This window comes from Neovison vison, chromosome 13 (assembly GCF_020171115.1).
Source record: "Neovison vison isolate M4711 chromosome 13, ASM_NN_V1, whole genome shotgun sequence".
Classification (NCBI taxonomy): Eukaryota; Metazoa; Chordata; class Mammalia; order Carnivora; family Mustelidae; genus Neogale; species Neogale vison.
In genome coordinates this window covers 141161228-141182654 of record NC_058103.1, presented here as the reverse complement: position 1 = coordinate 141182654, position 21427 = coordinate 141161228, and the positions used below count along the sequence as shown (strand labels likewise).

The window sequence follows — 21427 nt, the reverse complement described above, 5'->3', positions numbered from 1 at the left end:
CCTTCGGCTCGGGTCATGATCTGGAGTCTCTGGATGGAGCCCTCATCAGGTTCCCTGCGCTGCAGGGAGTCTGCTTCTCCTTCTGCCCCTCCTCACCCTGCTCATGCTATTTCTCTCTCTCAAATAAATAAAATCTTAAAAAAATAATTCCAGTTTTGATGAGTCCTTTCATTATTTTTGAATTGTATTTCCCATGTAGTGATTGTTTACAAGACTTGTTTGCAAATTAGATTTTGAGTAATTTTAATATTCACGTATTTTTTCGTAAGGATTCTGTATATGTGATGGATTCCTGAATATCCCATTTTTAATTGCTTAGCACTACTAATGACTTTGTTAATCAGGTAATTTTACGACTTTCTTTGTTGAGGTAAAAGCTTAAATAAAGGACTCTCCCTCTCTCCCCCCACTTACTCAGTTTGACCCATTTACTTGAGTCTTGTGGATTTTCCACATCTCCTGGTCTAAGTTGGCATCACAAGCTGTAATTATTGATAATGGTTTAGTATTGTGATTAGGCATTAATAACAAATCTGGATAATATTTAATCCTATCATTTGAGGGAATCAGATTATCAGTGCTTTAAATGTGGAGGTATTTATAGTTTTTGTTTGTTTGTTTTTCAATACTCCTTTTTTCCCCCTTTTTAAACAAATACTGCTTTTCTTTTTCAGCTTTTAGGAACTTGCCCTCATAGGAGAGAAGCATGCAAATTAGAGTTACACCTTTGTTAAGGCTTTTTTCCATCGTATAGGAAGTATATTTACTTTTTCTAGTTTTATTGAGGAAATAATTGGCATATGTTACTATAATTTTAAGGCATACAGTTTGGTGATTTAATTTTCATATACTGCGAAATGATTACTGCAGTAGCATCCGTCACTCATACTGATAGAGTAAAAAAAAATTTTTTTTTTCTTCTTCTTGTAGTGAAAACTTATAGGATTTACTCTTTTAACTCTCCAATATATCCTACAGCAGTGTTGGCTGTAGTCATCATGTTGTATGTTACTAGTACTAGTTACTAGTGACATACTAGTTGTATGTTATCTAGTACTTACCTGTCTTATAACTGGAAGTCTGTACCTTTTAAAAATACCTTCCTCCAGTTACTGGTTTATTTCTTTTTTTGGATTCCATGTGAGACCACACAGTATTTATTTTTTTACGTGAGACTGTACAGTATTTAGTATTTGTCTGTCTTAGTTGTTTACATGTGTTGGCTATTGTAAGGAATGCTGCCATGAACATGTGATCATGGAGGTACAGCTATCTTTTTGAGTTAGTGTTTTTGTTTTCTTTGGATATATTCCCAGAAGTGGACTTGCTAGGTCATAGGATAATTCTTTTTTTAATTTTTTGAGTATCCTCCATACTGTTTTCCATGGTGACTGTACCAATTTACATTCTCATTAGCAGTGGCTAATGAGGGATCATTGCCAACCCTTGTTTGATCTCTTGTCTTCTTGGTGATGGCCTTTCTAACAGGTGTGAGGTGATACCTCATTGTGGCTTTAATTTGCGTTTCCCTACTGACTAGTGATGTCGAGCATCTTCTCGTATACCTGTTGGTCTTTTGTATATCTTCGGAGAAATGTCTCTTGAGGTGCTTTGCACATTTTTTAAATTTTAAAAATTTTTTGAAAGATTTTATTTTTCAGAGAGTGCGAGCAGGCACAAGCTGCTAGCATAAGCAGGGGTAGCGGCAGCGGGCAGAGGGAGAAGCAGGCTCCCCGCTGAGCGAGTAGCCCGATGCAGGACTCCATGCCAGGACCCTGGAATCATGACCTGAACCACCCTGGCCTGGGTGTCTCAGTCGTTAAGTGTCTGTCTTTGGCTTGTGGGATCAAGCTATGCATTGTGCTTCCTGCTCGGTGGAGAGCCTGCTTCTCCCTCTCCCACTCTCCCTGCTTGTGTTCTTTCTCTCACTGTGTCTCCCTCTGTCAAATAAATAAAATCTTTTAAAATTTTATTTATTTATTTATTTGAGAGAAAGAGAAAGTGTGCACCCATGTGCATGAGGGAAAGGGCGAAGCAGACTCCCCACTGAGTAGGGAGCCCCCCCATGTGGGGCTCAATCCCAGGGCCCTGAGATCATGACCTGAGCTGAAGGCAGCCACTTAGCCAGCTTAGCCACCCAGGTGCCCCATTAATTTGTTAATTTTTAATGTATTTGTTTTTTGCCATTGAGTTGTTCTTTCTATATTTTGGATATTAACTCCTTATCTGATAAATGGTTTGCAGATTTTTTTTTTTCCATTCTGTAGGTTGTCTTTTCACTTTGTTGGTAGTTTTTTTTTTTGGCTGTGCAGAAGGTTTTTAGTTTGATGTAGTCCCGCTTGAGTTTTTGACTTTGTTGCTGGTACTTTATTTATATACTTATTTATTATTGCTGGTACTTTAGATGGCATATCCAAAAAATCATTACCAACTACTGGCAAGGAGCTTTATTTCTGTGTCTTCATCTGGGAATTTCATGGTTGTAGGTCATAGGCTTAAGTTTTTAATCTATTTTGCCTTTATTTTTGTGAGTGGGGTAGGATATGGGTCCAGTTAGATTCTTTTACCTGGGGTATCCAGCTATTCCAGCACATTTATTGAAGAAATAGTCTTTTCTCCATTGAGTTTTCTTGTCAAATATTAGTCAATTGTGTATGCTTGAGTTTATTTCTGGGCTCAGATCTGGTCCACTGTTTTTTTTTGTTTGTTTGTTTTCTGTTTAAATGCCAGTACCATCCTGTTTTGATGCCTTTAGCTTTATAGTATAGGTTGAAAGTAGGAAGTGTGATGCTTCCAACTTCATTCTTGTTTCTCAAGATTTTATTTTGGCTCTTTGGAGTCTTTGCAGTTTCATACAAATTTTAAGATTGCTTTTTCTCCTTCTGTAAAAAAATACCATTGAAATCTTGGTAGGGATTGTATTGAATCTATAGCTGGCTTTCGGTAATAGTGACAATTTAACAGTATTTTTCCCACATAATGAACATGGGATACTTTTCCATTGGTGTTATCTTTTTTTTTTTTTTTAAGTTTTTATTTTCAAGTAATCTCTACATCCAGTGTGGGGCTCGAACTTAAAACCTTGAGGTAAGGAGTCACACATTCCACCAGTTGAGCCTGCCAGACCCCCACTCCCCCCGCCATTTGTGTCATCTTTTATTTTTTTTCATTAATGATTTGCAGTTCTCAGAGTAGTGGTCTTTCACCTCAGTTAAATGTTTTTGTAAGATTTTATGTTGGCGATGCTGTTGTAAATGGGATCAATTTCTTTGTTTCTTTTTCAGAAAATTTTGTTTTTAGTGTATAGAAATACTGCTGATTTTTGTATGTTAATTTTGTATCCTGTAACTTTCCTGAATTAACTGATTGGCTCTAACAGTGTTTTGGTTGAGCCTTTAGGATTTTCTCCATATGAAATCATGTCATCTGCAAATAGAGACAATTTTACTTCTTTTTCAGTTATGTTGATTTCCTTTTCTTGCCTGATTGCTGTAGCTAGGACTTACGTACTGTGTTGAATAGGAGAGGTAAGAGTGGGCACTCTTGTGCCTGATGTGATTGGAAAGGCTTTCAGCCTGTTCACCGTTGAGTATGACATTAGCTGTGGGAAGGCTTTCTTTCTCTCTTTTTAAAACACCTTTTTCCCCTGAATATTATTCTAAGTATATTATATTTAATAAGTCATTTATATTTAAAGTCCTATTTGACTTGATGGTTTAAAAAATAATTTAAGAAACAGTCTTTCATGCATATTCTTAGCTCATCTTGTGTAGGATTGGGGGTACTTCTGTCTTGGCCTTGCATTTGGTTCTTTTGTCTGGGTTTAATGTGAACCATTTTAACTTTTAAAAAGACTGATACTAACGTAATGAACAATTGCGAACTCCCCACTCAGCTTCAGTCATAAAACATCACCAGTGTCATTCTCTGATCACATCTGCCTTGCTCAACCCTAGAGGTAAGTACAGTTGTGAATTTGATGTTTATTTCTTTAGAGGTTTGATTTTCATTCTCCTTTTTTTTTGAGATTACACAAGTAGTTTATTGTATCCATTAGTAATACTTCAAATAACTCATCCAACAGAATAAACTACTGTTAACAGTTTTGTGATTAAAATGTATCTGTGCATATATAGGTGTTGATGGCAAACATGGCTATTTTTTTTTCCTGCAAAGCTATTTGTGTACACTGTTACATTTCTAGGGGTCACTTTCCTACACAAACACAAGCATGCAGTTGCACAAGAAGGCATATACAAGGGTATTTATAGCTTGTTGGTTACAGTGAGCAATTTGGAAACCTAAATATTCTAGTCAGAGATACAGAAATGTAGAAGTGTATCAAGGATTTTTGTAGCTTATTGGCTAAGAGAACTGTTTAAGAATATCCTCAGTATCTCAGGAATAGGGGACGGATTAAATAAAATGTATCCATATTATGAGGCAGTTAAAGGGAGCGGGGTAGCCGCCTCATACACGCCTCCATGTGGGTGCTGATGTGGGACATTTCCATCACATCTACAGTGATTACTGTTTTTCAGCACAAAAGGCTCACAGGATTTCCAGTTAACTGGGCCATTCTGGTTATCTTCAGCAGACTAATGCTGCTATTTGTGGCTTTCTGTTTCTTTAAGTTGAGAGTTGAATATTTTCTGTCTTGTTGGAATGTTTTGTATTTCATGGAACATCCTATGGTCTTGTGACGGTTTTAGTTGGTGGTGATTGTCAAAATGTGATTCTAGCCTTAATCTCTTGTCTGGAGATACTAAGCATTATAGTAAGTAAAAAAATATGGGGCACCTGGGTGGCTCAGTGGGTTAAGCCTCTGCCTTCGGCTCAGGTCATAATCCCGGGATGGAACCCCATATTGGGCTCTGCTCAGCAGGGAGCCTGCTTCCTCCTCTCTCTCTGCCTGCCTCTCTGCCTACTTGTGATCTCTGTCCGTCAAATAAGTAAAAAATCTTAAAAAAAAAATTTCAAAAGGATTTTAAAAAGATTGCATATTCTAGCGAAGTCAGGGAGTCCCCCTGTCTGTTCTCTTCTCTGGCATACTGGTACAGGGAACATCAAAGACAGTTTAGCTCTCACGTCTGTTGGGGAGGTTGACAAGTGACCAAGTTACTTGTATAGGAATGGGACACATGGTAGGCAAAGAGGCACAGATGTTAATATAATGGAGCCTGGCCCTTTGGTTGGGATGTGTGTCATTGCCCAAAGTGAGAAGAGCCAGCGGGGCATTGGTGGTGGGAGCTCACGCTGAAATGAGGCTGCCTGTTTGAGTTCCCAGGGGCATGAACTGCTGTGGCAGAGTATTATGGAAGTACTTCGTAGGCACTGAGTTTAGGATTGGAGAGGACACAAGGAATGTTTTCCGAGAGAAGGTAATAATACCCGAGGTATTATATATTATAGTTGTATATTATTATATATATTACATTTTTATATATATTATGTATTATATCTCTGGTATAAAATACCAGCGGTATCTGTCACCCGCAGAGACTGAGCAATCCTCGGGCTTCCTCTGTGTCCTACAAGTGGTTCAGTGAGGCTGGAGCAGTGGGGGTGAGGGGAAGGAGGGCCAAAGCGCCGAGTCTGGAGAACTTGAGGAGGGAGGCCAGGTTTCACAGGCACGTGGAGGGAGACTGGGGCTTCCCAGTGGCCGCCTGGGGCAGCTGGGGGAGGTGGGCAGCCAGCTCCTCATCCTCAGGCCTCTCTCAGCCTGCAGGCACTTTAGTATGTAGATGCAGCCTCCAGGTACATTCCTAACACCCTTCCAAGTGCGTAGAAAGAGGTTTCTTTCTAAACTCCTCTTCAGGAAATTCTGGAACTGTCTCTGTGATCGAATGGTGGAGGCAGAGGCAATAAATTCTAACTATTGCCATAAACTGTGTGGTACTGGTTGACTCATGAGCACTAGCAGGGAAGAACTTTGTGTTAGAAGGGGAACCTGAGCTGAGATGTGAAATTCTGAAAACTAATGTTTGGGTAAGGTCTTGTCATTTATAGGGTCCTGCTGTCCTGCCTGCCATTCGGTGCTCTCATGACCTTGCCGAGGATGGCACAGGTTAAAAAGTGGCACGGCCGTGAGAGAGGAGCTGTGACAGAGACCCAGGCTGTGGGTGCTGAAGCCTGTACTTTCACATCTTTTTTTTTTTAATAGATTTTACTTATTTGACAGGCAGAGATCACGAGTAGGCAGGGAGGCAGGCAGAGAGAGAGAGAGGGGAGGAAGCAGGCTCTCTTCTGAGCAGAGCCAGGTAAGGAGCTCCGTCTTGGGACCCTGGGATCAAGACACAAGCGGAAGGCAGAGGCTTTAACCCACTGAGCCACCCAGGCACCCCAAAGCCTGCACTTTTTACTACACTGTCCAGCCTTCCTCTTTATTTTTTTTTGCCTGGTGACCACCTTGTGCTTGGTCACAGGTGGAGAGTAAGTGACTTAAGATACTTGAGTCAGCTGGATTAGGCAGCTTTTACTGTCCAAAGGGCCAAGGGGTCAGTCAGTATAACGAGGCCTTGGAAGTGTTGAATCACCTGTTACAGGGATCTCTGACTGGTTTTGGACATTGTGTAACAGGGACAAGGTTTATTTTCTGAGTTGCTCACGTTTTAAAGTAGAAGAATATGGGCATTAGAGCCAGACTTGAGGGTTGGGATCCCTGCTGTTTCAGATTTCTCATCTTCTTCTTTCTTTTCTTTTTTAAGATTTATGTATTTACTTATTTGTCAGAGAGAAGGCACGGGCACTGCGCTGGGTTCACAAGCAGGGGGAGCGGCAGACGGGAAGAAGCCGACTTCCTGTTGACTGGGGAGCCCAATGTGGGACTTAATCCTGGGACCCCTGGGCTCATGAATTGAGCTGAAGGTGGACACTTAACTGATTGAGCCACCCAGGTGTCCTGCAGTTTTCTCATCTTTCACATGGGGATAATAATTCCTAATAGGATTATTTTGGGTAATAAGCAAAGTAATATGTATATAAATATGTATATATTTATATATATAAAGTCCTTTGAGTAATGCTGGGTACCTATTAGAGGATTAAGCAGTTAATATGTGGTTTTCCCTTCCTTTCTCCCCTCCCCAAGCTAGACTCCCCTGCCCCCCCAACCCCATTCTCATCGATTGCTCCCTCATCTAAACTAAAAGGCTCCAGGGCTGTAATGTGCTTGTTGTGGATCACTTGGGATTTCGGGTATCAATCCCAGTTCCCGTGTCCTGCCCCTGTCCATTCTGTGGACCTGTTTGTCAAGTGATAGGCCCTCATTGCTAGTTGGGAAGATACAGTGGTGGTAAATTCGGAGCCTTCTTTACCCTCTTGGGCTTCATGCCATGGGAACTCAAGGCCCCTTTTGTTAAGTTACCATGAACCCTGGGTTCGGGGTTGCTAATGCGCTTCCCCTCCTGTGCTCCAGCTCTGAGCAGAAGAGTTGGACGGCCCAGGTGTTTTTCTGGAGTCGATCCAGTTTAGGTCTTTCCCTTTAAAGTAACTTCACTGATAACGATGTGCCCCTGAATTGCTTTTACTCTACGGGGAGGGCATATTGATTGTTCAACTCCCGGAAGATGATACCCCATCTTCCCATAGCCTTGTGTTGCTTCTGTTTTGTGGCTTCGGCTGTCATCTGCCTACCTAGGTTGCTTTTTCCTGAGGGGTGTTTGGAAGGAGGAAGGAGTGGGATGTGTGGTAGCCCATAGTGGTCTTTTTCGGATTAGGCGTTCATGTCACACTCGGAATGCTCTTTTTTAGTTTTTTCTGTTGATTCTACCAGGGCCAGAACTCAGTGCCAAAGATTGCAAGGCAGGACATCTGGTTGGGGGTAATGTGTATGTGTTTTCATACAGCTCTCCAGATGAGTTTGATTTGCACCTGTGGTTGAGAACCAGTGATTGGATAATTGAACCAGGTTGTGTTCTTACTCTTGGGGTAACGTTGCTTACCCCAGTAATGTTGCTTTGCTTTTTTTTGTTCTGCGTTGGGTTTTTCCTTTGTGTGTGGGGGGTGTTTGTCTTAGGGAGAGAATGATACTGAACAAATGAGACTTAGTGGATCCAGTCTGGTTGACCTTCGTGTGTCACCTTGGGAGACTTGCTTTTTTATTTCTGAGCTTTTGTTTTTCCTCATCTGATTGAAGGAGAAGATAATATCCCTCTTTGGAGTTTTATAAAAGAACTAACCTATACAAATTAAGTGGTAAATGGCATGATCTAAGCACTCAGGAAATTGTAGATACTAGGGAGGTTGGGAATGATAATAATGACATTATTTGCAGTATAAAAATACAAATCCGAATTTGAAGATTTTGATTTTGTATTACCAGAATTAATACTCTGCTTTCATTTTACCGCTTCTTAGAAAAACAGATTCTACAAAAACAGATCTATGTGCAGTTCTTAAATCTTAATTTTTTTCTTTTTTTTTTCAATTAAGTCACTCAGCATCTGAAGAAGCTTCCGGTTCAGACTCAGGAAGCCAGTCGGAGAGTGAGCAGGGCAGTGATCCAGGAAGTGGCCATGGCAGTGAGTCAAATAGCAGTTCTGAGTCTTCAGAGAGCCAGTCGGAATCTGAAAGTGAGTCGGCGGGTTCCAAATCCCAGCCAGTCCTTCCAGAAGCCAAAGAGAAGCCAGCCTCTAAGAAGGAACGGATAGCGGATGTGAAGAAGGTATCTACTTTGCTATACAGAGAAAGTGTGCTGCAAGCTAGGACCAGCTAGCAGACCTCTATTTCCCATGGAAAACTTATGAGTTAATCTGGATAATAAAAACTGTAGCTACCTTTTGTAATCATCTATTGCCTGTGGATATAAACAGGGACTGCTTTCTGTTCTGTTTGATATAGTAGACACAGGGCCATAAGGAAAATAATTACATGAACCGTCAAATTACAAAGCAAAAAGGCACATTTTTATAATTTTTTTTTTTTTTTAAAGAGTGAGCAAGCTAGTTGGGGGAAGGGGCAAAGGGTGAGGGGAAAGACAGAATCTTCCGTGGGATCCATCCCCAGCATGGAGCCGGACACAGGGCTTGATTTCACGACCCTGAGATCATGACCTGAGGTGAAATCAGGAATCGAATGCTTAACCAGCTTAACCAGTTTTGGTTTTTAACATTTAAAAAGGTAATAGCCAATACTGAACAATACTCGAGAGAGTTACTGACAGATGATTATGGAATGTAGTTGTAAAGCTTAGTGATGGATGATAACAGTTCAAGAATAAGGATAGTTTTTTCGTATCTGAAGCATGGAAGAGAAATATTTCTCATGGGAAAAAAAGTTAATCTGCATCTAGGCAATGTAGGTATTATGAACTTAGAAGAGTCTTCTAGCAAAGAATGCAAACAAGCCAAAATTCTAAGTGCATAGTGTGCTCTCATTGAGGCACAAACTTTGAAGTGCATTCCTTTTTGGGAAAAATTAATGAGTTGGCCTAATTACAAGAATGCAGCCAATCTTTTAAAATTCCATTTTGAGACAGTTGTATTTGAATCCCTGAAAATAGAAAAGAATATTCTTTTAGAATAAGAGTAAAATACCCTAGTGAAATAAAAAGCTTTATGCTGAGTCGGTTTTTATTCTTCTAAGATAGAAATCTAAGCACACATATTTTTGTAGTAGTACAAGCAATTTAAAATGCAGGTTCTACACAATAGCTTCAACAGATGTGCTATGAGGGATGGGAAAAGGAAAGCTGTCCTTGCTACTTTGTTAACAGAGGAGTGACTTTCAGACACTCAGCTACTCTACCTGCTCATTGTGTGGGTGGCCCTTTCACAAGAGGGAAGACATGTAGAAACACCTATTAGAGGTTTTGCTCTGAGTATCACTAAACTCAGACTTACTGCCCAGGCTTGTAGCGGAAGGCTTTTCTCTGTGATCTTCAGAGTGTAGTGTCAGAGCCTGCTTTCCTCTGCATCTAGATCAGGTGCTCTTTTCAGAACACCAACACACAATTTGGAGGGAAGTATAATGGGTTGAAAAAGTCTGGGTATGACTTTCATCTATGCAATGGAGATTTCTTGACTTGTGGAGTAAAGGAAACCATGGAAACCATATTACTTAACATAGTGCTTAAAACGTCACTGAGATCATGTTCATCAGGATTCACAGTGGTTAAGTTTTTTTTTTTTTAAAGATTTTTATGTATTTATTTGACAGAAATCACAAGTAGATGGAGAGGCAGGCAGGCAGAGAGAGAGAGAGGGAAGCAGGCTCCCTGCTGAGCAAGAGCCCGATGCGGGACCCGATCCCAGGACCCTGAGATCATGACCTGAGCCGAAGGCAGCGGCTTAACCCACTGAGCCACCCAGGCGCCCCCACAGTGGTTAAGTTTTAAGACCTTATATATTTAACCTTATATAAAAAAATGAAGGGAACTAAGAAGGGAAATCATGGCTAAGACTGAATTTCATAATGGAAGTACAGCTTCAGACAGAAATATTAAAATATACTTCCAAAGTTAAGGTGATCGATTCCAAGAAGTTAAATAGTAAGGTTAATGCGTGGATGCGTGTTCTAACCAGTTAGAATGATTGGATTTTGACTTTAAGGATATTATTCTAAAATGAGAACTTCTGAGGAAAGCTCTTTGTTTTCTGTATACAGAGAACAACGTCCCTTTACATGGGAGCTTTTTTGCTGAAGGGTTGAATTAGATACTGTGGCCATCAAAAGGACAGAGATGAACTCAGGATGATATTAGTATATGTACATTATGGTATGGAGTTGAGCCTGGATTCCTAGTATTTTAAAATGATAAAACTAATCAGTGGTCTTTTCAGTGATTTAGCAGTCCGAGTTTATAAAAGCTTCTTAAATATCTGTGCTGAGTAAAGAAATTTCACAGCTCTAACACAGTTCCAAAAAGGAGTCAGGGCTGAGGTAGAGGTTGGGGTTGGCATGGCTAGGGGACGCTTTTTGTCGCCTTTCTTTCTCTTTCAGATTTGTTCAGTGTTCTGCTGCCTCTGTCACCTAGATTTCTTGCCACTTGGTTATTCCTAACTCTGGTTGGGCACTTGTCTTCTCAGTTCTGAGATTATTTCAAGGCCATTATGGATTTGTCACCTTTATAAACTGAGAACACTGGATTCCGTGATAAAATTGAATTCTTGTTCTAAAATGCCTTTTCTTAGAACATCTTGCTTGTTTTCTTTGGAGGCCTTGGTTTTCTTCAGCTTACTTGGCATTTTTTTTTTTTTTTAAAAGGTACTTTGGTAATATCCTCCCTTGCCTTAATAACATTCTGTTTTTTTCTGAGTCGTCTTTCATCAGTTTTGTCTTTTTTGGGGTCCACTTTCCACACACTTCATGAGTCTCAGCCAGGGGCTTCTGTGGCCTCACTTTCTAAATATTTTCATGAGATTTGCTGTTACCTGTATTTTGACAACAAACCCACATTTCTAATCTTGGCTCTCAGGCATTTCTTCTACATGTTTATTGACATCTTCATTTCAGTGTTGCCACAATCCATCCAAATTCATTTTGCCTCTGTGTAACTGATTTCATTAGAAGAACGCCATGATATACTTGGTAATAATTATCTGTGGGAAGGAGACCGAGGTTGGGGGTTATAGACACTCAGAGGTTTTGTGGGGCCTTCTACATTTTTTCTGTAGATTTGTTGATTTGAGTCTTTTTATAAGATGATGGTATATTGTGGGGGGGAAAAACTGTCTGTCCAACTAAGCTCTCCTACTTAATCTATTTTCAGTAGAAAAAGGTGGTTTTAGGAAGGCGCGGGAACAGGACCCATAGACAGAAACAGCTGCCTACTTATTTTGAGATTTTATTTTATTCAAGTAATCTGTACAGGCAACATGGGGCTTGAACTTAGAACCATGAGATCGAGTTGCATGTGACTGAGCCAGCCAGGTGTTCCTACTTTTTTCTTTTTTTTTTTTTTAAATTACTAGTGAAGATTGTTACTAAAAATCAAGTCCCAAAAACCAGGCAAAGGCTAATTACTGTTGGAGAATAAAATAGAATGATCCAGAGAAAGATTGGCAGTGGTGCCCATTTCTGGAACTTATAGCTAAGTGTCAGAAATGCCCAATATGTGTGCTTCTGGCACGTTATGTAAGCATCCTGAGGAATGTAAAGAAATAGACAAATGTTCTGATTCTTATTTAATTAGAATTGTTGGGGACTTGCTTGTTTTTTGAGCTCCCAGATAGGTCGGTGTGCAGTCACACCTGAAACTGGAATGCATTAGGGACTTAAAGTTCATCAGTAAAAACTTTGTCTTCAGTGGAAGCCTTGCAGTATTACTCAACTGTAAGTTTATATTTTAATGACCAGTAATCAGCATACCATGTAGTTTGAGAGCCATTCAGTAAAGAAGAGGCATTGTTAAACTTCACCGTGTTCAGGATAATACAGGTAGTACTTTATTATCTCTAAACAAAGCTAACACAAAACAACCCTTTTGATATTTAGTTACTTGAATTTTTTTTTAGGTGGAGATACATGTCTCAGTAATGAAAATAGTAAATGGGGGATCAAGAAAAAAGGATTCACACGTGGTCTATTAATTTTACAGATGTGGGAAGAATATCCTGATGTTTATGGGGTTAGGAGGTCAAACCGAAGCAGACAAGAACCATCACGATTTAATATTAAGGAGGAGGTAAGAAAAAGAAATGCTTTAAGAGGATACATTTAAATTCCTTATCTTACCTCATCCTTTTCAACTCTGGTGTGTATGTTCCCATTAACGTGAGCCTTATGCCTGAGAATTAAGTGACTCTGTTGCAAGCTTTCTCAACCTAGAACTGCAGGGAAAACCACAGGTGTCTTTTAAAGAAAAGAAATTTACCAGGAAGATTGTGTCACAATGAATGTTTTAGTAGAGTGTTAGAGTATATTATACAGTATTGGCTTCACATCTTTATTTTCATTTTTTATAAAATGTTTCTGGATTTCAAGTGAAATTGATGATTGCAAGAAGTTTATCTTTTAAAATAACCTAATTTCTAAATCTCCTAGATTTTGTTAAATGAGTCACTTGCCTGGTAAATGTAATAATGGACGTAGTTTCAGATTTATTTTCTGAGAAAGGAAGGAGAGTTTGTATAACCTAAGTAATGTGTTTTAACTAATTCTTCAAATTTGCTTTCTGTTTTTAGTGTGCAGTATAAAACACTTCACACATAGAACTAATTGTGAGAGATTGAATGGATTGGTGATTTTTAAAAATTGGTATTATGTACTGGGTTCTTTTGTTTCCATAGCATCAGACTTTTCTCACCTTTCTCAGTTTGTGTGGTATTTTGTCCGTTCTTACCTCTATATTGGGTTTATAGACCACATTCTGAAGAGGTGTTCTTTTACGTCTCTGTGAAATGGCCCCTTTCTGCATTCTTAGGAGGACTTTGCTATTCTTAACTATGTAACATCCTTCTGATGAAGGTGAACTGTTAATATCCAGAGGTTAGTGAGTTGGGGGTAGAATTTGGTAAATGTACTTTACAGATCTAATTGACTGTAATATCCACATTGCCTTCATGGTGTTTTATTTTGAATGACCCTGAGTGGTTTGCCTTAGCTTTCTTTATTCTCGGTGTCTAGGCCTAGGTTCCTGAGCCATGTTAGTTACAACCAGTCCCATTGTTGAGTCACTCTTGTCCTCTTTTGTATATAAATTAACACATTCTCGGTAGGGCATAAGACTAACAGCAGTAGGAATATTTGCCAGTTTCCCTAAGTTTGGGGGGAAAGAGCTGTTTAGATGTTTTTGACTGTATAAACTTTCCTGGGCTTAATGTTGTCAGGCCAGACAGGAGAGCATGTCAGCTTGTGATTGAACATGCTCTTTAATGAGTCTGAAATGAAATAGATCAGTAGGTCAGCACCTTTAATGGCACACTAAATGTGGCATTTTCACATGATATTTGAGATCTGCAGTATCCAGTACGGTTGCCACTAACATGTGGCTTTTAAAATTTGTATTAAAGTCCAGTTAAAGGAAGGATTCCGTTCCTTAGCTGCACTAGGCACATTTCAGGGGCTCAGCAGTCCCCTGTGGCTGCTGGCTACTAGATTGGATCCTGCAGATACAGAACATTTCCGTCATCACAGAGAATTTTATTGGGCCGTGCCCTTGTAGAAGTTAAGCCGAGAGAAATATTTCCTGGTGTTAGAGGTAACTCCATTATAACAGACAGATTAATTCAAAGGAAAGGAAGAGTGAGCGCCCACCAAACACAGGGCTCTTTTGTCCGAAAGCTCATGTTGAATGATGTTATGATGGAGCAGATTGTTGAATCAGGGGTTCGTGTTGTCCCTGAGAACTGTGAATTAAAGTCTGTGATCATTTCTCCCCCTCACACACTGAAGGCAAGTAGCGGGTCTGAGAGTGGGAGCCCAAAAAGAAGAGGCCAGAGGCAGCTGAAGAAACAGTAAGTCTTTCATGGGGCACGTACTTCACACAGGGGTTTTGAGCACGTCCACTTCTGTGGGGCTGCCTTTGTCGTGTGGTAGTCCACTCCGGGTCCCAGAGTCTGCTGTGGCTCCTGCTGTCGTGGGCCACTGTCTTCTCTGTCCCGCTGCCTCAGCAGCCCTTGAGGCCCAGAGACCCCATCTTGTGTGTGTCCCATGTGTGCTGCTGGGCTACGGCTTACCCAACCTGGTGAGCCCGTTGGCCCCATTGTGGTTTTCTTTAAAATGTGCACAAATTCTATTGTGATTGAACAAGGAACAAATGTAGATTTACTTTTTTTCCCATTTCATGTGGTTCTGACTGGACACCCAATGTAGTACGAAATTTCTCACTGTTGTTACTATGTAATTTTAATACTGCAGTTCACAAGGCAGAAAATTTTAATTCTTGGGCTTATGTGAAATTCCTTTAGAACATAGATTATATATTTATTATAAATTTACAAATTCTACTTAAGGTGAAAAAAATATTTTTATTTATATTTTTTAGAATTTAAAAATCATCCTTGGAGGGGGTCTGGATCTCTGATAGTCTGAACTCTACAGCCCGTCTTCTCAGGGGCTGCATTTGAAAATGTAGATACTGAAATCGTGGCAGACAAATTCAGGGGTTTCTAATGGTAAATCGTTGTCCATGGTGCCTATTAAAATAGAACCCCAGTTATATATATTGTCTGTCCTAAAATATTAGTACTCCTTAATAAATTTTTGGCCTAAGGAGTTTGAATTTTTTAAACCCATTTTCTCATTTTCCAAAATAGAGTAATACTTGTTCTGCCAACCTAACAGGGTTATTGGAAACTATGCTAGGGAAAGTCAGGTATTTAGTATTGTCCTCCCCAGAGCACATCCAATTTTCATTTGTGTTTTAAATATTTAATTAGAGTTGGAGGAGAAACTGTAGGCAGGCCTGTACTTCTTGGCATCTTAAAAGGCTTTTGTTCTACTCCAGTCCCATGGCCTGCTTGGGAAGCTGTTCTGATCTAATGGCCTTTGGGAGCCTTTGGAAGTCCATGCACGTGGTCTTTATTCCACCATCTGGCTATGTTCTGCTGGTCTCTTGACTGATACCTCCATGGTGCTGTGCTTGAAAACCTCCATAACCTATTTTAAGGGCCTTCTCTGTGTGTGCAGAAGCCCACTGGCCCCTGTACTTACTTTCCTCCAGTCATCCTAAGAGTTCTCTAAAGTTGACAGCCCTCAGTGGCCTTCCTTCTCCTGAGTAGAACCTCTTAGTTTCCTTTCAGGGGCCTGTATCTTCTGTAAGGCTGCTTCCCGGCCTCAGGTTCTTCCTTAGGAACCTGTAAGAGCTGTGGGAGTTCCCTTCATGCTTGTTTGTGTGGGGGCACTGGGCTAGCCTCACTTCCTGCCATTCACTGTGCAGCTGGTGAGTACTGGGGCTTATGAGGAGCTTTTCTCCTGAGTCAGTTAATGAGTAGGATTACTTGGAGGAGGTGCCACAGTAACTGAAGTTGGAAGGAACAGCACTAAAGGGGGCCCTCTGTGATCTGAGCAAGCCTAGTAGAACCTAGTGTGGGGGCACATAGATTTCAGAATTGACTCAAAGAGAGTGGAAATTTTGAAGTATTAGCACAGGGAAATGCTTTTGTGAAACCCTGCAGAGTGTACCACAGATTTTGAAGTTCTTGTAAAGGAGCTATTTTTATTAACTTTGTTTTTTGAATTCAAACTTTAAAAAAGCTCTAAGAACAAAAATAGTGTAAGGAATGCCTGTGTACTTTACCCAGATTTGCTATTGGTTACTACTTTTGCCCCATTTGCTTTATTGCTGGGGGTACTTTCTTTTATATATTTATATATGCATGCACGTAATATTTTTTCTGAACCACTTAAAACTAGGAGTGACAGCCCGTCTCCTCAGGGGCTGCATGGCCTTTTACCCCTTAATACTGAAATCTGGATTTCCTAAGGAGAAGACTGTTCTCTTTCCTAAGTACAGGGTAGTTTTAATGTAAATAGATTTAACATTGCTAAAATACTTTAGTCTAATTCATATTCCCATTTTGTTAACTGACCCAGTAATGTCTTAAAACATTTCCTGCCTCCACTGCAGGGTCCCATCTAGGGTTAGATATTTTCTGTAAGTGGTCAGGTTTCTTCACAGCACTGCACAGTGCTTTCACACTACTCTGCTTTCATGACTTTGGCATTTTTAAAGAATAGAGTCTCACAGGGACTAACTCCGCAGAGTCCTAATGTGAATTAGCATTTTAAAAATTCAGAAGTTACACAGTGTAATGTTCCTATACAATATTGAAAACGTTTTTCAAGTTAATTGGCAATGTTAAAAATTTGAGAAATGGTGCTTAAGAGTCCAGATTTCTAGCTTCTTAGAAAAATCTGTCCGTGCTGGCCCCTGTAACAGTGGTCTCTATAACCTGATGGCCTGGGAGTTCTCCATTTGACCCTGTTTACAGACCTTGCCTGGCCTCACGGGTATTTCAGTTGTAACCCCTGACCTAGTCATATTAACCAATAAAATTTTTCATTTATTTAACCCACTTCTGTTTTAATCACTGAACTGTTATCCATGCCATACTTATTACTGTTGTCCAGATCTGTGAAAAGTTGTATAGGATTTTTGCTGACTCATCGTCCCACCAGTGCTTCAAACCACTCTGGAATGGTTCCAGAACCCTTTCTCCCAACTATAGTTTTAAAAAAAAAATGTGTTCACTGTAAGTCACTTGAAGTTTTTCTCTTGGGATCATAGTTTCCCCCGCCCCCCCACCAGTGCTTTGAGTTGGAACTCTGTCACAAACTCATGACCCAGTGGAGGAGAATCTGTTAGCCCCAGATTTTCCTTTTTCAATGGAACGTCTTCCTGAAAGGCCTTTCTTCTGGGAAAATGCAGTGAAAATAAATGAAGTTTAAGCCGCTCTTTTCTTCTTTTCCTGTTCTGCCTTCTAAAAGTAGAAGAGAGAGGAACCTCCTTCTTTGGGCTTTTAGTGATAATTAGTAGGACTCTTGGCCACAGTTTAGGCCTGTTTTATTTATGAAGGTATTTTGTGCATTCCTGCCTTCACAGCTGTTCAGGTTTGATTTATGTCTTAGGATCTGCGTTCTGCCCAACACCTTTTTCCAATAAAGGAACAAAACTATACCTACTTAGCTTGCATTTTGACTTTTTCTTGTCTATTTACATTGCCTTAGAGCCTCAGTGGCCAAATCTTAGTATTTTTCTCCCCAGATCCCAAGATTTTGGTAAAAATTTGATTGGTTCCTTCTTAGGAAATCCTGCTGATGCCCTCTTAGAGCTCGATTTGGCAATTCAAGTCTCCTTTGACATGTGAAAATTTTATTAATCATAATCTTGTATTTTATTTTTATTTTTTAAAGATTTTATTTATTTATCAGAGAGAGCGCACAGGCAGGGCAGTGGCAGGCAGAGGGAGTAGGAGAAGCAGACTCCCTGCTCAGCTAGGAGTCCAATGCAGGACTCAATCCCAGGACCCTGGATCACAACCTGAGCGGGAGGCAGATGCCTAACTGACTGAGCCTCCCAGGCATCCCAATCACAATCTTATTTTTTAGACAACTCCCAGTTGTAGCCTGACTTGTAACGTATGGCTTAGTCAGGGAGTCATCATCCTAAAATTTGCATTATGTATAAGAAACCGGTGATCTAAGAGAGCCCTTGACATCTGCAGGATTGGGAAGTAATCTTTTTGATCCTCTTCTCACCTCCTCTTTATTCAGAGGATTAGTGTCACTGATCCTAACTTACTTTTCCCCCTGTTCTTGAAAGTTAAAACAAAATTTAAGATAATCGGGCCAGTTTCAAGTTCATGTACAAATTTAGGCCAAAAGGCTTCAGTTGTTCAGATCCTCACAGAACGTGTAGCGTGTCTTTTCCTGATTCTGTAGCCTTCAGTGGGTTATGATTGAAAGGAGGAGGGCTGGAGGTTTGGCATGGAATGCCAAATACCTTGTTCTTACTTGGGCCAGTTGTTTTGCTCAGTTGTTGTACATTCTCATACTGGAAGATGCTCAGTCTTCCTAGTTGTCCATAAGTTTATACACCTGTAATTTAACTGGAAAACTGTAGCCTCAGCACTGATTAAGGTTACTGCCATTTTAGTCCCAGAGTTGTAGAAGTGGACTCCTTAGCTGCCCTGATTTAGCTCTTCAGTTCCTGTGGTGTTAGGGAAATTACAACGAATATTTGACTGTGGATCTTTCTCATCTGATCTGCTCTCCCTTACATCTTAGTAGTTTTGTGTTCTTTCAAGCTACTTCCTGGTTTGGCTGTGTGAGCCCCTTCCAAGGGGTGAACTGGTCTGAACTTGGTCCAAGAAAGAATACAGCCTCATGTGCCAGTCTCCTGGTGCCTGGAGACCTCTTCCTTCCTCCCTTCCAGGCTATCCCCTTCTATTCCTTTGATTGCTTAGCAAACAGTTCTTGTACTTCTAGGGAAAGGGATTAAGACGGGTATCCAGTGTGTAGTTAGACATAAGGAGGTCTTTGTTTAAAGGAGAGAAGGAAGGCTATTAGGCAATATTAATAGGCCTTGGTGAATTAGCAGTCTGCTTCCAAAAAGTACCCTATCTGTCTATTAGACTGATAGGATTCATTCGTAATTATTTCTTTATTTAACAAAGCAGTGTCTTCCTCCATTTGCTTGCCTTTGTGCTAAGTCTGGTGCAAAGGTGAACAGACGTGGCCCTGCCCAGAAGCAGTCACCTATGCCAGAGGAGATGGATATGAAGCAAACAGTGCCAGTGGAACTTGAGTAATGTGTTCTTTTGGCTTTTCATGCTTTCTAGAGTCTCTACTCACTCAGGTGTTAGTGTGGCTCGTAGGCTTTTTAGGAAGATTCTCAGGAATCTGTTGATAACCACCTTCTTGCAATAAGCTTCCTTTATTCCTTTGACCTATTGTCTTAGGAAGAATGTTGACGTGACTTTGTGATTCTCTAATAGTTGTCTTTAGCATAATCTTACTTCCTAATCATGGGCCCAGAGGCACAGTGGTGATTGTTTTTTGTAAAACCTCAGGTACTTGCCTGTGAGTTTGTGGGGTTACCACCCCCCCCTGGATATTTCATGCCCAGTGACTATTTTATGTTCCTTCCTTTTTCCCTAGAAATGAGCTAAGCCCCACATTTGGTCTTCAAACCTCAAAAACTTTGGGGTGGTAGGAGAGACCTATAAGATATGGCTCTTTAAAGCCTTCTAAGATCTCAAGGAGCAAAGGAACACCTACTGTGTCTAATAAATAATTATTAAAGACTACATCTTTAGCTGAACAGATTTATTTAGTAGTTGGTAGGTTTATTGTGAAAAATAATTTTAGGGACTGTTTCATCAAATATATTCTAAACATGTTAAAATATCCTGTATAGTAGTTCTGGAATGAGTCTTTAACCAGTATTAGCATCATCTTTAAATATGGTAAAATTCAAGTTTTTAGGCCTCTTATTAGACTTGCTGAATAAGAAACTATGGCTGTGGTCCAAATATTTCTTTTAGTAAGTTTTTCAGGTGGGTTCTGATCATCTTAAAATTTGAGAACTAGTCTAGTATATATTATGGCTTCAATCCATTCAATGATAGTAAATAAAAATGGAGTATGAGAGATTTAATAGCTTTTTTTTTCTTTTTTGCCAGAATAGTTTAAAAAAATACTATTGTAGTATCCATTTTCATTTATTTTTGTCACCAGAGAAAAAACAGTCCAGGAAGGAACACCGCCAAAATTTAAATGGAGCTGGAATAAACCTTTTTTAGCCATAATGCCTAAAATACACATGCTGCCTTTTGGGAGAATCCGATTGAAGTTGTTTTTGTCAGATTCTTCAAATTAAACAATCTTGAGTTCTTTTAGAAAAAAATGATTTTGCTTTGCTTTTGATCACAGAGAAAAATGGAAACGGGAACCCTCAGAAGATGAACAGGAACAAGGCACCAGTGCAGAGAGTGAACCAGAGCAAAAAAAAGTGAAAGCCAGAAGACCTGTCCCCAGAAGGTGCAGTGTTTGCTTGAACATCTCTGTTTCTGGTGGCGCTTAATTTGTTAGATGGTGGATGATTTGGTGTTAGAACGACAGCCTTAATTGATGGGATACAACATGTTGTGACTCTGGGCTTTGGAAGTCTGTGTTCACGTCTTGCTAGTCTACCTCATTAGCAAGTGATTAGATGATGGGGACGCTTACATTTGATTGGGTGTTTTCATACTATGTCTCACACAGCGAAGCTTCTTTTTCTTCCTCCATGGCATACTAGTTAGGAGGGGTGGACTTGTCTTCTCCTTTTAAAAAAACCTCCCTGTGTATTTGAGTAGTGTGTAGGCTCTTTTTGGGAGAAGTAATTCCCGAGTTTAAAACACTGGCTGGTTGAAAACATGCTTCACTGCTTATTACCTTGTTCTTAGAATCTATCACGAGCAGAGAACGTGATTGTGCAGAGAAGGAAGTCTGAGGTGGTAGGAAACTTTGGTAATTTTTGTTCAGATGTCTGGCAGCAGAGGTACTAGTATTGAAGAAAGGAAGGCGGGAGACAGAGATTGCAGGGAAATTTACCTCATAGTAATGCTTAGGATGGGGTTGACAAGCTTTTGCCTTTGGGCCAGATCCCACTCACCACCTGTTTCTGTACGGCCAAGTGTAGCTTTTATAGATAAACATTTATAGTCTGATAGTAGGGAACACTAAGTTTGAACCTCAGTTAAATGAAATGTTATCCTTTCATAAAGAATTCTGTTCTTCTCATTAGATGTGTATCACAAAGTGTACTGAGTGATGATTATTCTGAGTGTTGTCAGTAAATATTATGTGAAAATTCATTTTCCCTCATTATATCAGTGCCTGGGTAGTGGCCTCAGTTTTGCTTCTTGTCTGGGAAAGCTAAAAATATTTATGCTCTGTTCATTTGCTGCAAAACATTTGCCTACCTCCTACTTAGGACATTCTACAGCTGCCTGGGCCCACCCCAGCAGGGAAATTCACATCTGAGTTTGGTGTCTTTTTG

At 40.1% G+C, this 21427-nt stretch overlaps 1 protein-coding gene across 1 annotated transcript in view; it reads left to right on the top strand.

Annotated features, from left to right (window-relative positions):
• CHD2 (chromodomain helicase DNA binding protein 2) overlaps positions 1–21427 on the top strand; it is a 115772-nt gene that overhangs the window by 14796 nt on the left and 79549 nt on the right. Inside the window, exons 3-6 of the mRNA XM_044231841.1 lie at positions 8434–8665; positions 12539–12625; positions 14335–14396; positions 20317–20424. Coding sequence (XP_044087776.1) covers positions 8434–8665; positions 12539–12625; positions 14335–14396; positions 20317–20424 — 489 coding nt within the window. The remainder of the gene's footprint in view (positions 1–8433; positions 8666–12538; positions 12626–14334; positions 14397–20316; positions 20425–21427) is intronic.